Source organism: Haliotis rufescens, unplaced genomic scaffold, assembly GCF_023055435.1.
Source record: "Haliotis rufescens isolate VD_foot unplaced genomic scaffold, xgHalRufe1.0.p SCAF_15, whole genome shotgun sequence".
In the NCBI taxonomy this organism is placed as follows: domain Eukaryota; kingdom Metazoa; phylum Mollusca; class Gastropoda; order Lepetellida; family Haliotidae; genus Haliotis; species Haliotis rufescens.
Window position 1 is genome coordinate 1,094,695 of NW_025963835.1, and position 16,778 is coordinate 1,111,472.

The following is a 16,778-nucleotide window of genomic DNA, read 5'->3' on the forward strand; positions in this document are numbered from 1 at the left end:
TCAATACTGGCTTGGCTGGCTGTACTGGCTGTTTCTATGGAATGCTGGTCCTCACTGGGGGCTCCATTTTGTAACCGATTTTAGTGTGGAGGCAACATCAAAAGTCCAAGACACTGGTTACGGGGTGAGAACGTTTTATTCCCGGTCAATTAAACACACCCTGAAACAATATATCATTCAATATATACAGCGTCATACAATATACCTGAGGCTTAAAAACAGTCCATTACACAAATTAGGTGAAACAAATGACAGATCGTATGACAATACAACAAGGGGAGATAACTCCTTGATTAACTCATATCTTCAAAATATCTTCAAATTAAATATGACACAGACGTCTTAATGCAATACGCATATCAAATAGAATAGATGTGATACTCAGTATCACATAAACATACGGGATGCAAAATAGCATAGTTCCTACCCGGTGTATGGCACTAGGGTGCACACGACGTTCACCAAGCTCCGCCAAGTCAGATATACCAAGCGTACCTAAAATCCGTGTAAACAATATGCAACATTAATTCTACAGTAACTACAAATCAACATAGCTATTATCATTACCAACACCTGGAACATCAAAACAACTTAGGCTAAAACCACATTCGTACTTACATTCACATATACACTATTCTTCCTCTCATATATGAAATCAGTCAATCAAACACTCAAACATGCAACAATTCACTCATAGGGAAAATATAATTACCTGAATGAATTATATGAGTTATTTGATAGTTATTTGTATTGATTCTATACTCTGAAATGCACTAAAACCTGACTGAAGTGTTATTTACATTTAGGTTAGATTTACCATTATTAAAGTTGAATTTACTTGTTTTATTTATATCCACACAATACAAATATAACATATAAAGTGTACACACTCATAAACCAATGTAAGAGATTAAACTAACCTGTGAGGTATTTGCATTTGTTTATGACTCCATGGTATTACAATCCTGATGGTGCAAAGAGTGACTGTGAAGTGCAGCTTTGAATTAGGAAAGAGGGCAAGAGTTTGAATGATCCAATCGGTGTTCATTAAATCAGGCCACGTAATAATGTGGTAGCCCTACCTATCTACCCTTAATCATATTAGAATGAAACTAACTATAGAGCTAATAATAGACTCAACCTTCTGTGTCCTTATAATTATAGCCTGTATCAAAAATGACCAAACCTGTTGATAGAACAAAATACATTCATTAGTTAAAATCAGAAATAATACACCTGCAATTCATAATGCAATTGTCATTATACAAATATCAATGCAACACTTAAATGACTCTAAACTAATATTTACATAACTATATAATACAATAATATGTATCTGCCACACAACGGTAACTTGTCGAAACTGCCAACTTGTTCATTATGAAGGATCAAAGTGCCCAGCGAGAAATGCTAATTGCTATCACTGCAAAAGAACTGGTCATTATTCAAGAGCAACTAGAAAGTTCATGAATTAGAAGCAAACGATCTATCAGAAGATGAAGATAAACTGTACCTTGGCCTGATTGAAGTAACAGAGATTGAAGAATCCATCGACACAGTAGACTCGGACTGCAAGAAATCAATCCTCGACGTATCACTAACAGCCAAGAAAGATTCCACTCGCTACAAATTCATGTGTAAGATCGACTCGGGAGCAGAATGTGATATCCTACCAGCATCCTTATTCTAGAAGCTGTCCAAGAACAATGATTGTTTGAAGAAGCCAACAGTGAAGCTGATGGCCTATTGAGGAACTTCGGTAGAGAATATTGGAACCTGTCACATTCACAGGATGATACCAGGACACAACCGGACAGAACAGATCAAGGTAGAAGTCGCTGATGTAAATGGGACAGTGATAATAGGTTACAGAACTGCCCAAGAACTAGGATTGTTGAAACTAATATTCCCGCTATCATCTGAACCTGTGGAACCTGTGAAGTTATATGACGTGAAAGGCAAGCAGCATCCCTCAGACTTAAGATTATCTCATAGAAGAAAACAAGGATGTATTTACTGGAGTAGGATGCTTTTCAGGAGAACCACAGAATATCATTATCGAACCAAACGTACAACCTGTACAACATCTGGCACGAAAAGTTCCTGTTCACATGCATGAACAGTATAGAGAGCAGCTATCCGATCTCGTCAGCATCGTGGATCAGCTCTACAGTACTGACAACACGAGCCAATGGGAAGATACGGATGTGTTTGGATCCGAGAGACTCGAATAGAGCACTCCTAAGAAGCCCGTGCTACATGAGAACAGTCAAGAAAAGAAGTTTATTGTATGAAAGGCCTCCGGCCTATATACAACACATACAATGTATACATACTTTCAACATATGTGCATTCTAGGAGACATTTGTATTTACAAGTTCTTGACGAATATTGAGTGCTTGATGGAGGAAATGAGCTAGGCTGTAGATTACATCAGAAGATTGATTAGACATAAGTGATATAAGGGATGTGGTACATTGCTGTTTAAGGTATTTAGCGGGTATAAAACGTTTCGGATATCTTGGTAAAACTCACAGATAAAAGGTACATGAAATTCGTCCTCAACACCCATATCACAAAATGGACACAAACGCATAGATTTTAACGTATTATGTCTTCTTCCGGTATTTACTCTAATATCACTCAGTCCCATACGAAAACGCGTGAATGTTGAACGAAGATTTAAATTACAAAAAAACACTTAAATATTTTTCAGGCTCCAGTAAGGATTTGAATGATCAATACACATCATATCTTCACCTGGAATTTAAATTCGACATCCATGTTTGATAAAAGGTATTTACAATTCTTTCTTTGAACATATTTACAAACATACAGGTGTTACCAACTCCTTGATAAATCCAAGCATAGCCAAAGCCATTTGGGAACAAAAGTCCCCGAATATTTGATGCCCAAGTGTTGTAACCCAGATTATCATAGTTGTATAACATATTGTAAGCTTTCCTTGGCAGTCGCTGTTTGTGCACAGTAGGTATTTTTAGCCAATATCTGATACAACGAATATATGAATTAACGTACAAAGGATATCTACCGCACTCTCCGTAAACAATATTATTAGGGGAGTTGACACCAATCATTAAAATTTTTTACAAGCAAGAAGATGTACTTTTTCGGTTGTCTTAAAGTGTTTAAAACCCCATAATTCAGAGCCATACACAATTATTGGTTGTATCTGTGTGTCAAACAATTTAAAGAATATACTAGGGGATAAAGGCTGGAGTTTAGATAGAGTTGACAATATCATGACCATTGCTTTTTAACCCCTTACAGATAAATCCTGAACAAGATTACCCATACTTAAAGTGTTGGTAAACAGAACACCTAGGTATTTATACTTACTAACAACTTTAACTCTCGAACCCTTATATAACCATTTTTCGACTGAAGCTAATGGGCCACCTCTTCTAAAAACGACTATGTTTGTCTTTTCTAAGTTTACAGTTAACTTCCAATCATTAGTGTAATCAGTCAAAATGTTTTATTGGTTCTGAAGACCTGAGACCGAGTGGGATATAAGAATAACATCATCAGCAAACAATAATAAGAACAATTCTAAAATATCCGGACATAATTGGACCCCGTGTTTGCCACTATTCATTATTTCTATACACAATTCGTTAATAAAGAATGAAAATAGAATGGGACTTAATATGCATCCTTGTTTCAAGCCAAGTGGACAATAAAAAAGTCAGTGAAATCACCTTTACAGCGCGCACACACCCTGACATTAGAGTACATACTATTAAGAATCAGGTACATTTTGCCCTGTAATCCAGCACTCTAAGGCACACCCACAGTTTATCATGATTCACAGAATCAAAAGCCTTCCGGAAATCAACAAAAGCTACATAGAGTTTTCTCCAACGTTTCATCAAATATTTTTCTATAATTGCATTTAATGTAAAAATATGATCTGTAGTCGAATAGTGTTTTCTAAACCCGGCCTGATATTCTGGAATTCTATCCCTCATATTGGCCAATAACGTTAGTCTGTTGTTTAATATACTCGAAAATATTTTCCCCAAAATACTGTTTAATGTTATACCTCTATAAATATCTGCATTGCTAGCATCTCCTTTCTTATGAATAGGTATAACAATGCCCTTCTTTCACTAACTTGGAAATACGGCTGGACGAAAAATCATATTAAACAATTCTGTAAGATAGGGCAAAATTATCTCCCTTGATGATTGCAGCATTTTAGCAAGAATATTATCCAATCCCGGGGATTTACGTTTTTTAAGTGACTGAATTGCTGTCAGTATTTCATGACGTTGAATATCAAATTCAAGGATTTCCCGATCTATTTCAGAAAAGAAATCATCTTCATTTATAGGACCATATATGTCATCAAAAAGCGTATGATCAAATACGTCATTTGTTGAAAATACTTCTTTAAAATGAATTGCCCATTCAGCTTTTGAAATGCTACAAGCAGGGATGTTTCTCATGTTAATGGATCGAACCTCTTTCCAAAATTTCTTAGCATTACCCATTGCATTACATAGCTGTCTAATTCTATTGTGTCGTATCTTATTCTTATATAACCTGATTTCGTACTGATATCGATTTCTTAAGGAACAGTAACTCTTTCTGTTATCAGCAGACTTGTTACTTCTAAATTTCCGTAGTGCTCGCCTCGTAGCACGTTTTGCCTGCATACATTCAATGCTATAACGTCTGTTAATCATGTAGCCATTCTTAGAGCATAAGGCTTTCTTTATGCAGCTGGCGGAATTCAGTAAATAGTCTACGAAGCTAGACAAAGACCTATCTATATCAACATGTAGAAGTTCTATTCAGTCAGATTAAGACAGCTCTTAAGATTATCCAAGTAACGAGATTCGTGAAAATCATTCCAAACATATTTGACCAGAGGCTGGTCACTACACTGGTCAAGACTGTTACTTGTTGGTTATATGTGACAAGATAATTCAAGAGGAAAATGGTCAGAGACGGGGTTTTCAGCAATACATAATGAGGAAATATGATGGAAGATATCAACTGAACAAATGAAAAAAACATTAACGCTACTTACCTGGTGGCTTACAAATGTAAATTCTCCGTGCAAATCCCCATTCACACGCCCATTAACTATGCACAGATTAAGAACATTGCAAACGTTCAATAAAAGTTGACCAAATCTATTTACAACCGAGAGAGAGTCTAAACACAACAAGTTGTCAACATAAAGAGCTATTGGATGACATAGTCTTAGAAGTTCATGTTTTATACCGACACATACCCCGCCACAAGAACGTCCGGAGCTGGATAAACTAATTGCACTTGAATAAAACAAGCTATACCCTGCGATCCAAAGTTCAGGTATTCTATCAACAACAAAAGTTTCAGTGAGACAGAATATATCAAAGGTCCGTAGATATGATAGGAAATCCTCATCAAGAGTACTTGCTATAAAGACCGTTTACATTCCACGAACAAAGATAATACCGCATCGTCGTCACTGCATGGATTCACAGAAGCGTCCGTACAATCACCGGTGTAGTTGCTATTTGATCCATCTGAAATTTGGCCTTGGCCCCCATCCTATCTGTCACCTCTCTCACTTGATAGAGTTCTCACACCGTGTTGTTGGAGATGACGTACAGATCTGTTTCTTGCTGGTGTTGTGGGGACATCCTGACGGGAAACGGAAGGACGCGTATCAGGAACCGTCACGAGTTTCCCCTGCTTGTAATAGACACGACACCAGTTCCCTCCAGTTCTTTGAGTCGTCTGCGTTGTCTCATCGTCAGGTCGTTTGCGATATTGAATCATGTTCTTTAAATGATGGTCTTGCTTTCAATGTGTAGATTTTATCAATGGATTCCTGGAATTTCGCGATAAGAGGTCTGGGTCTAGTAGAGTCTAGACGTTTAGTCCCAAGTCTGTGTGCGCTGTTGATATCACACTTTTGCCACATCTTTGTTTTCACATGTTCCTTCAAGAGAGAGATAATAATATCTTCCGATTTTCAAGACATTTCATTTTCAAACTCTGGAATACCGTTAAAGATCACATTGTCACGTCTACTGTATGCTTCTAGTTTGTCAAGCTCATCCTCAACGTCACTGTACCTGTTCTGAATAACGTCTACTTTTTCTGTCAAAGCATCGATATCGTCATACATTATGCCACTATTCTTCTTAAGTACGTCAACATCTGTCTCTGTTGCAGTTACCCCACCTTCTAGATGCAAATATTTGTCGTTGAGTGTTCTAATTTCAGATTTTAGTTCTGCCATTTCATTTCACATGACGGAGTTCGGACTGGATTGAGTCACGTATCTGGTCGAGTGTTGTCGGCCCCATGTTGTCGGCGCGGGTTATCGCGCATCAAATGCACGGACTTGTTGGGTGAAGCGTGATGTTACACTGCACTCAAATCTGGTCATCATCACAACAGGCTTCGCAAAATAAGTTCTCAGCACTGAATAATCTTGAAAATTGAAACTTTTCTTGCAGAATTTGCATAAGAGCAAACACAGAAAGTAAGTGTGTTGTAAATAAGAATAAACATACAAAAACTCTCAGGTTTGTATCAGATCCATGGACAAACTTTGTGTACCTGTCGTGAGCGAGTTCAGGTTGGCGTGTCCCTCGAGGTTGCATAAAGGTGTCGATCCGAGCTCTGTACAAAGCGATCGAGATCATAGTCGATGACATCGCCACTTATTTCACTATTATGGACGCCTGAAATGGTTTCTGGCAAGTAAAACTTGATGATGAAAGCAGAAAGCTTTGCACGATCAGCGCCCCCTGGGGAAAATATCGATGGACGAGGTTACCGTTTGGATTTTCTCTCAGTAGTGATACTTTCCAGGAGAAGATGGATAATGTATTTGGACATCTCGATGGACTAACAGGTAAAGCTGATGATACTGAAGGAAAACCAGTGTGCTATGCCAGTAGGTCACTCAAAGATGTTGAGATATCGAGAGAGAACTTCTAGTGAATATGTTGGCGTTAGACAAACTGAATCACCACATCTATGGAAGACATACGGTAAAAGAGACTGATCACAAACCACTGGAAAGTATTTGGAAGAAAACGATTGAGAGTGCATCCCCTCGTTTACAGAGAATACTTCTACGACTAGCGAAGTATGAGACAGACATTACCTACAACCCCCGGAAGAAAAATGTAGTTGCAGATGTATTGTCAAGATTCGCACCATGTCCAAGTGAGACTCCTATGATTGACATTGATACCAAGACACTGCCTGTGACTCCGTCAAAGCTTGAAGAGATCAATTTTGAACACAAAAAGATCGAACGCTGAATCACGTCAAAGATATCATCTTTCATGGATGTCCAGAACATATCACAGAAAGTCCTCCAGGTCTGAGAGAATATTGGTCGTATTGTGAAAGTGAAAATTTTGTGTAGAAAATTGAATAATACTTAAAGGACATCGCATCCTCATGCCGCCTTCACTCTGACAACAAACGAATCTGATCCATGAGGGACACCCGGGATCTATAGTGACACACATGGAACAGAAAAGTGTCTACTGAAAGCAAGAGACTCAATATTTTGGCCCATCTGATAACTAACAGCTCACAGCAGAATGCAGAACCTGTTAACAGTTTGCCAAGAAACAGCCGAAGGAACCACCTTCTTTCCTGAACAACTTCATAACATACCGTCATATCCCTGGCAGAAAATTCGAGCTGACTTATTTGACTATAAAGGTAATCAATACTTACTTGTATCAAATTATTACAACACGTTTCTGGTAGCAAGGAAGTTGGAGAGCCACACATCAGCAGCAGTAATACAGTACCTGAAGTCAATCTTTGCAGAGTACATAGAGTACCAGCCATTCTCATCACGGACAACAGACCCCAGTTCAGTTGTCGAGAGTTCGCCACTTTTTGCGTACAATGGGGAATCGCTCATCAAACAAGTTCGCCATTTTTCCTGCAAAGCAACGGACACAATGAAAGAATGGTACAGTTTGTCAAGAACCTGTTGAAGAAGTCAGAAATATCAGGTGAAGATCCTTACTTAGCACTACTTACCTACAGAACAACACCTGTCTATGCTAAACTACCTGCACATGCGACACTACTCAACAACTTCCCTGCAGTGGTCACCTTCAACGCAATTAATCTGACGACAGCAACATGGGGTGAATGAGTTAAAATTCAACATCACATCGGCATTATTTCAGCCATATAGCGACGAGACCAAGTTAATATATTCACAACTTAGCTCTTTATGCAAAAGTTATGTTTAAAAACACATTATGATACATGTTTGAGCATACTATGTTTAAAAACAATTTATGAAACATATTTGAGCATAACCATGCAGTTTAAAACATGGGCTATAGGCCACCAGTAACCAAAGCTAGGCCACCTCGCTTGGGATCATGGGGACTTACAGTACCTCTGCATATAAACCTCCAGTGGCAGCTTGTCATTGTTTATTGAGGGTATTCTTTTCTCAAGATAACCTGCTCTCCCGGTTATTCTATAGAATATCCCTACTCTCCGGGTTATTCTATAGAATATCCCAGGGACATTCTATAAAACGTCCCTCATCCCAGGGATATTCTATAGAATGACCAAGGGATATTAGACATAATTTCCCGGGCATTAAAGCAATATATAAAGTACCAAAAAACAAGTTTCAAAATTTTATTATTCACTTGAAACACCAATCGTTACATTTACGAGATTTTAACATTGAACACGACATCTGCCTTGTCCTTGTTCACCGACTCGGTTGTCGCCGTCTTTGCCGTTACCACGCACCCGGTTGTCCCTTCCGATGCAGTTGTCGCCGTCTCCGACTGAAGTCGCTTAGGTGCATTTGACAGGATGTCAGACATGTTAGCCTTCTGTACGTCCGATGTACGTTTGTAGCTTCGCACAGCTTCGCTCTTGTGACCTTCATGGAAAAAGGAATATTCTTAAACTGGTAACAAATGGAGTTTTAAAAAGTGTGGACTTAATGTCACATTACTGAAACACTGAAGATACGAGAACAGGAAAATATGACGAATTCATGGGACATAATGTAGGCGTTTTCGTGTACTAAATTTTGTAGTTTTTTAAAAAGAACAAGCAAAACCTTTTGCTAACCAGTTATCTCGCAGATCATCTGTTCATCTTCGTTGGCTTGATAAAGCCTTGTAGCAGCCGTGGCTCTGTGAGGGTGGTTTGTCTTGGTGCCTTCCAAACCAGCTTCTTTGCACAGGCGCTTGACCGTGGCTTGGAGCGTGCTATGCCCAACAGGTGTCTGTAGGTACCATTTTCCATCCTTCAGCATGGTTCGGGGAGTGAAATAGAAGTAGTCAGTATTCTTTCCGTCTTCACTACAAAAACAGTAAAAATACTAACATCAACAATATAATACAACCTAAAATATATTCCATTTGATGTCTAATCAATGATTAAACTGGTTACCTGTTTAAGGTCAATCAAAATAACACGAAGTGTTAAAAGATAACATTATTCTACTTCGCAATTTGAATTGGAGTTTAGATTTTTGAAAACAATTTAAAATAAAGATGATATTTCCATAGACCAATTTCGCCATCTTTGAAGCCATATATATATATATATATATATATATATATATATATATATACACACCTGAATATCGATTTTAAAGAAAGCCTAAAGTTCGTTTAAGATTTTTGTGTACTTGCAGTTACAGGGGAACTGAGTGTGTATACAAATGTATATCATACTCACCACAGTGACTTGTACTTCACAAACAGTCGTACATAACAGCGGTCGTGATTTTCTCAGTTTTTGTAGGCACGCACGGTAACTTGGGGTTCCTGAACATCCTCAAGGACCTGTGCTCCTTCCCTCCCCTCAGCGCGAAGTGCAGACCTACAAATATACTTGAAATGTAATTATGTTAATTATGGAAACTTTGCTTTACAGAACTACTTAAAATAATTTGAATTACAAGGTCAAGACAAACAGTTTGCTTTTTTTAAAAACTACTGGCCGGGTCAAAATCGTTCTATGTACTTGCAACACACACGAAAATAAAGGAGAGCTTAAAAAGAATTAAAGTGTTTTACATAGTTTCTAATCTTGACTTGTGATTTTTCGGTTTAAATGTACAGAATTTCACGGATCAACTATCCAATCCGGGTCATTACAATTTGAATTTCATTCATGGTGAGAATCTGGTCTGTAAAATTAGGTGCAATTTACACTTTCGTTACACAATTTTATATTTTTAAGTAAAACTCGTATCACTTACGTCAACGACAAATACACAAAAATGTAACTTGCCTGTAAGGTACAAAATTGAGTCCAACAGTTGTCTTGGTGTTTGGTCCCCCAGCATCCCAGATTTCCAAAGCTGCTCCTCTTCCTCACATGTGATTGGTCTCAGTTGGCTTTCTGCATGTTGCCCCCAAACCCTCGGCAGAACGTTTCCTCATGACGGCGTCCAAACACCTTCGACTGTCTTCAAACTCTTCGCCTTCAAACATATTTATGTGGGAACCTTTATAGCTCTGATAGCCGACTGTAGTGAAGTGAATATGCCGTAAATAGTATGTGATGGATAGTGGCCTCCATCTTGTTTTCGTGCTTCGAATAAGAAAAATTTCATTGCTATACCGATGTTTTCAGGCTTCATTTCCAATATATTTTGTGTCTAACATTCACTCGGAAGATCCAAATTGCAATCCATAGCCCTTTGTCTTCTCTCATCTTGCCATCTTTGGAAAACCGTAAGGGCCCAGTCGCTTTTGTGCCTTGTCGAATTAGGTACACAAATTTCGAGTTCCTTATCAATGTCCATGCTGTCCAGAGGATCACCAAATCTAAACTGAAACTCAGGGTCAATATCATCCTTTTCCTCAATTTCAATAACGCTCGACTGAGTCACAAAAATATCATCGCCGTCTTCTCTCTCCATCCTTCTTGTCGTGCATCGTACTGCTGACAGAAATGAGAAGACGTCCGACGTGTACGACTTTAATCGCGAACTTCCAGCACGTGCAAATCGTGGAAAGTCTGATGCCCGCGCATGTGCTTGGGTGTATTCGTTTCTGAGTTTCCCTTACAATTATCCAAATACAAAATACCCAAACAAAATTTGTCATGAAAAAGTGCATTTTTCGTATTTTCTGTCGATTTATATATCGGGTTTGGTTGAAATATAAACACTTGCCCGATTCATGTTTGGAAACGTTACTTAATATATTTGATGAAATATGGACAACCGGAATTTTTTCTCTTCTTCGTGGCACAATTCTATTATTATTCCTTTTCCAAAAACTGGACGGGATCACACAGATCCATCCAACTACCGTGCAATGTCAATACCTAGTTGCGTTTGTAAAACCATGGAGAACATGGTCAACAATCGATTAGTCTGGTACGTGGAGACCAATAACCTACTCGGTGACATCCAGTGTGGTTTCCGAAATAACAGTACCATTGACCATTTGGTGCGTTTAGAATCATTTATTAAAAATCCTATTGCCAACAAACAGCATACTGTATCAAACTTGTTCGATCTAGAGAAGGCATATGATACACTGTGGAAACATGGTATTATAAAACATTTGCATGAATTTGGATTGAAGGGCAGATTGCCTCAGTTCATATCTCAGTTTCAAGTACGAGTGGGCTCTTCCCTGTCTGATCATTTCGATCAAAATCAGGGCGTCCCTTAAGGCAGCATACTATCAGTCACACTTTTCAGCATCAAAATTAATAGTCTCACTAAAATATTAAACAATAGTGCTGATTGTTCACTTATTGTAGACGGGTTCAACATTTCTTGTCGTGGTAAGAATGTGAATACAACAGAAAGACAGCTACTGCTCCATCTTAACAAAATTCAAAAATGGGCGAACGAAAACAGCTTCAAATTTTCAAAATCCAAAACAAACTATATTTACTTTTGTCGTAAATATAAACCTCAAAAGGACCCAGAATTATCTTTAGATGGTACTCCTTACAAGGTAGTAGAGGAGGCCAAATTCCTGGGCCTCAGATTTGACTCGTCATTGCTTTTTCAACCCTCAGTATGAAAACCTGTTTTAAAATCTGTCAAACTTGATTCCTTCACTTGGAATCGGAATTCAACCATACATCACTGCAGCTAAAATAGATCTAAATAAAACAAATATAATACCACCTTATCGTCTTCTGTCTTCTCCTCCTTGGCAGACGGTGAAACCAGAGATAGACCCCTCTCTTACAGCAACAGGGATCAACTAGAACAAAGACAGATTCAACAAAAACAACAATACGATAAACATGCATCAAACGAGCCATCCAATCCTGTGCCAAAACAACCAGTAAGCATCTATGTGCCAAAGACTAAACAATTGACACCAGCTAATGTTAAAACAAAACTGGAATCCCCTAGATCCTTCAGTGTAGTAACAACTGCAGGAACAGAATATCGATGTAACGGAACACATCTCCGTCCAATTCAAGAGCCAACCACCTCAGTTGCCACAGCAACATCGTCGTCAGCAGCAACGACTCCTTTCCGTCCGCTGCCAACACCACACCATCAACGATCCTCACAACCAGTCAACCCTAAAGTCACAACAAGTGGTCGTCTTGTTTGGTTTGTTTGTTTGTTGTTTTACGCCACACTCAACATTCCTGCTTTATAACGGCGGTCTGTAAATAATCGAGTCTGGACCAGACAATCCAGTGATTAATATCATGAGCATCGATCCATGCAATTGGGATCGATGACATGCATCAACCAAGTCAGCGAGCCTGACCACCCGATCCCGTTAGTCACCTTTTACGGCAAGCATGGGTTGCTGAAGACCTATTCTATCCCGGAATCTCCACGGGTAAGATCGTCTTGTAAAGCCACTAAAACGACTTGACTTATAAACTGTAAATATGTGAGAAATGTGTTTGTTTAGTCAAAATGACTTTATTGATTATTATATGAAAAAATGACTTTAAAGTTAAGCTGTGACTTATTCCACTGTAGTTCATAATCATTTTTCCAAGGAGGAAGAAATATGAATTGTTTTAAGTGTTAATGTGAAAGTTAAATATATGGACTGTTTTAAGTGTTCATATGAATATGGACTGTTGAAAGTGCCTTAGTAAAAAAATCAACAAAAGACTCTAAAAGTGTTAAGTAACTTTAATTTAGATTTCAGTGTTGCTGAAAAAATGATTTGAATATGTTTTGTTATAGATATTCTGTTCAAGTAAATGCAACTTAAAAGGGGAGATGTGAACATATTGAGTTTACACCGGTCTACTATGGACCAACCGGAAGTGTCACCGGTAAGATGCATTGGGGTCAACACATGCATTTTCTTTCTTTTTATCTTTGTTTCTTAACCCCGCCCTCAGCAATATTCCAGCTATATGACGGCGGTCTGTAAATAAGCATGGCGAAGTGAACATTTTGAACCCACTATCAATCTTGTCTTTAATATTGATAAGTTTACACCACACGGTTGCGTGTTGGAGTCACTGAGATGCAATACTATTTTCGACGACCACCCGATGAACGTTTTTATGTTGACGCGATGTGCAGTGCTCCTTAATACTGTCAAGGATGTACATGTAGTTTCGATGGTCTGTATGCCTCTGGTATGTTTAGAGCACAATGCAGCAGTAATACATATACTTACTGTGGTAATCTGTCCTTCTGTGCGTGTCAGGAATGAAATCTCAATTAGTTTCGTTATCTGACTGACCAGGACGTCTGCTATGGTATTCATCTTTGTGAAACCATTCGAAATACAAGTGAGTGAATGAGGTTTTACGCCTCTTTTAGCAATATTCCAGCAATATCACGGCGGGGGACACCAGAAATGGGCTTCACACATAGTACCCATGTCGGGAATCGAACCCGGTTTTTTGGCGTGACGAGCGAACTATTTAACCACTAGGCTACCCGACCGCCCCCATTCGAAATTCAAAGAGGTATCTGATTGGACATTGCGTTTTTATTGCCAGGGACAAAACTCGTGTCCAAAACGGGGTGACGCTATGATTATACCTTGAAAAAGTAGCCTTGGGCAGAAGCATTTTCGTCGACTGTCACAGCAAACATGGGACTCTGGTGATTAATTCTAACAGGGAAGTCCCAAGGTGTTCCGCGTATATGTTCTGTCACATGTACTCCTAAAGACAATCGGCACTAACGTATACTGACTGCATATGTCATGTATTAGCCCGCTTGTTGGTACATAAGTGTGCATATAACATGCTAGTTTGGGGCTAAAGTTTGCAAGCTGTTCATCATACCAATACTAAGATGTTATTGTGATTCAGATTTTAGAATCTACCATGAATCTACCAGAATCTCAATTCTACCATGGTCAATGACAGACCGCCATCGACTGAGAAAAACGATATGAACCTAATGATACTTCTGTGTTGGAGAACATGACAAATTTCTCATAGCGGGGTAAAAAGATACTATCTTACCTTACAGGACAGCTTTACTTCCTCGGTTATGCAGTGTATTAGTTATACGTCCAGTTTCTATAAGGAATTGACCGTTTTATACAATGGGTGTTGACTAAAGTGTTGACACATCAATACATTGTTCGCAGGAAAATTATATCAAACGGATAGGTTGGTCAGACCAGGTGACATGGTTCATTGCATGACGTCGTATCCTTATTTACTAGGATCGATGTTCAATCACTATATTGTCTGGCCCAGAAGATCAGTTTACAGACCGCTGTCATATAGATGAGTGTGAAAACATGGGACATAGGGGATTATGTCTGACAGAGAATACCCACGGCGTTCGGCGCATTGGTCAGGGTTATGTCAGATGTAGATTGACCATTTACAGACCGCCATCATATAGATTTGAGTATCGCTGACGGGGGCGTTAAACATCAAAGAAAACAAATGAAACATCAATCACTGTTATTCCAGTTAATATATTAAAATTGATTCTGATATTATAGATGTTGAAAAGATAATCCACTGCCTTGCATTAGGAAGGGGTTAACTGAAATGAAACAAAGCAAACGCTTTTTACTTACTAACCCTTGTGTCATACCATATGTTTTCATGTCTGTTTTAGTTTAAGGGCGCACTCAACAATACTCCAGCTTTAGGATAGTGATCTGTAAATAATAGAATCTGCACTATACAAACATGCTTGATAGTAACATTATGTCACAACGGATACATTTAGGAAATTCATGCTCGTCAGGTTTTATCGTCAACTAATCTGTTATTGACCATGCTTTCCATGGTTTTACAACCACAGCTAGAAATTTTACTCGTAGACAATATAAAGATATGACATTGCCAAGTATGATCATGGGCTTTAGTATGCGAAAGATTTTTAGAGTACACACTGATCCATTGACCTGGGAAATAAAACAATTGTTCATATAGTACTGAATATGAACTATAAAAAAGTCACTAAGTTTGAGGTTCAATTGAGCCTGCTCTTTCTATGAATATTTCAAAAGAGGTGTCATGCAACTCTTTGAGAAAAAGGGGCGGTCGGGTAGTCTAGTGGTTAAAGCGTTCACTCGTCACGCCGAAGACCCGGGTTCGTTTCCCGACATGGGTACAATGTGTGAAGCTCATTTATGGTGTCCCCCGTTGCGATAGTGCTGGAATATTGCTAAAAGCGGCGTAAAGCCATACTCACTCACTCACTCACTCACTAAAAAAAATGTTTGATCAAGGTTACATCATTCAAGTTCTCAGTGAAGCTTATATAACAGACATGTGGAGAATAAATATTCCCGTGTGTTTGAAGGTGACCAATTGATTTCCCTTTGCATGTGTTTGTAAAGGGTGCCAGGGATGGCGCTTGATACGCTCACCTTTTCGCTAACAGCTGGTATCATCACTGTTTGATAGTAATTTACATACGCATGTCAATTATGCAGTCGGAATCATACAATGGACCCTGCTTTTAGCAGATATTTCTTTTGATTTTGGAATGAATTTTGTCCCTTTATTTTATAGGATGATCTTCCCTGAGGTCAGCCAGGCCAATACCTTTACTAAGGCTGGTATATGGAAAGCCACATCCTGTGTCAGTGAACCGTGTCGTTGCACTTGCTGATCCAGGGAACGCCTATAAAGAATGTGCGATCATGGAAAACCTTAATGTCAATAAACCAGCTTAGTTTGGATTTGGCTTAATTATATTACTGGGCACACCCTAACAAACCTTTGAACATTAATATAATCAAGAGATTGCATTGCCTATCTGCTCTAACCGAACAAATTGTAACGCCATGGTACAATGATGACCACATTCTGCGTTGCGTAGCTTTCTTATTTAACCTTACGTTACGCGACTTTGTTTTTCTGTTAATCATGGCTTACTGTGGAAGCGATGCAGGTACCGGGATTTTTAAACTTAGGTAGTCCTGTGGTTAAAGCGTTGTCTCGTCACACCATGAGCCTAGTTTGATTCCCCACATGATATCAATATGTAAAACCCAGGTGTACTGAAGGGATGATACGTACACATTGGTAAATGAGGCATAAAATCATACACACACAGTTGACACAAAAGTGAATATAGTCTCTTTGAGATTGCTGTGCTTTAGACATATTTCAGAATGTTTTTTAACGAAAATATATGCAAGTAAGATGTTTGACACAGGTTGTATACACAATCGCCCTTGTGTACGGTTTAGATCATAACTTCAACTTAAATTTATTCATCAACATGTGCATACAACTGGCTTCATAACAATAACGTCAACACAAGATATATATTACACTCAGATATCGAGGTATGCATGACAGAATTAAAAAAAGGCAAGTTATGAACGTTTATT

The 16,778-nt window shown here is 38.6% G+C and overlaps 1 protein-coding gene and 2 long non-coding RNA genes across 3 annotated transcripts in view; all 3 read right to left on the bottom strand.

The window, feature by feature from the left end:
* Nucleotides 1–16,778, bottom strand: part of LOC125380031 — a 68,638-nt gene that overhangs the window by 10,237 nt on the left and 41,623 nt on the right. Inside the window, exons 2-3 of the long non-coding RNA XR_007220990.1 lie at nucleotides 12,149–12,227; nucleotides 7,806–7,942 (exon numbers count right to left, since the gene is read on the bottom strand). This is a non-coding gene — a long non-coding RNA (uncharacterized LOC125380031). The remainder of the gene's footprint in view (nucleotides 1–7,805; nucleotides 7,943–12,148; nucleotides 12,228–16,778) is intronic.
* LOC124114034 lies at nucleotides 118–581 on the bottom strand. Its single transcript, XR_006857838.1, has 2 exons — nucleotides 428–581; nucleotides 118–160 (listed from the first exon to the last, which is right to left on the bottom strand). It is a non-coding gene; the product is annotated as an uncharacterized LOC124114034 (long non-coding RNA).
* LOC125380030 lies at nucleotides 8,690–9,972 on the bottom strand. Its single transcript, XM_048396015.1, has 3 exons — nucleotides 9,727–9,972; nucleotides 9,112–9,344; nucleotides 8,690–8,917 (listed from the first exon to the last, which is right to left on the bottom strand). Exons 2-3 carry the CDS (start codon nucleotides 9,296–9,298, stop codon nucleotides 8,697–8,699), a joined length of 408 nt encoding a protein of 135 aa, XP_048251972.1. The 5' UTR covers nucleotides 9,299–9,344; nucleotides 9,727–9,972; the 3' UTR covers nucleotides 8,690–8,696.

Bases quoted from the DNA above. Each gene is read 5' to 3' on its own strand.
- LOC125380030 (XM_048396015.1), bottom strand. From the start codon at position 9,298: ATGCTGAAGGATGGAAAATGGTACCTACAGACACCTGTTGGGCATAGC. The intron at 8,918-9,111 runs GTTAGCAAAAGG...TTTTCCATGAAG, and splicing joins GATGATCTGCGAGATAACTG to GTCACAAGAGCGAAGCTGTG.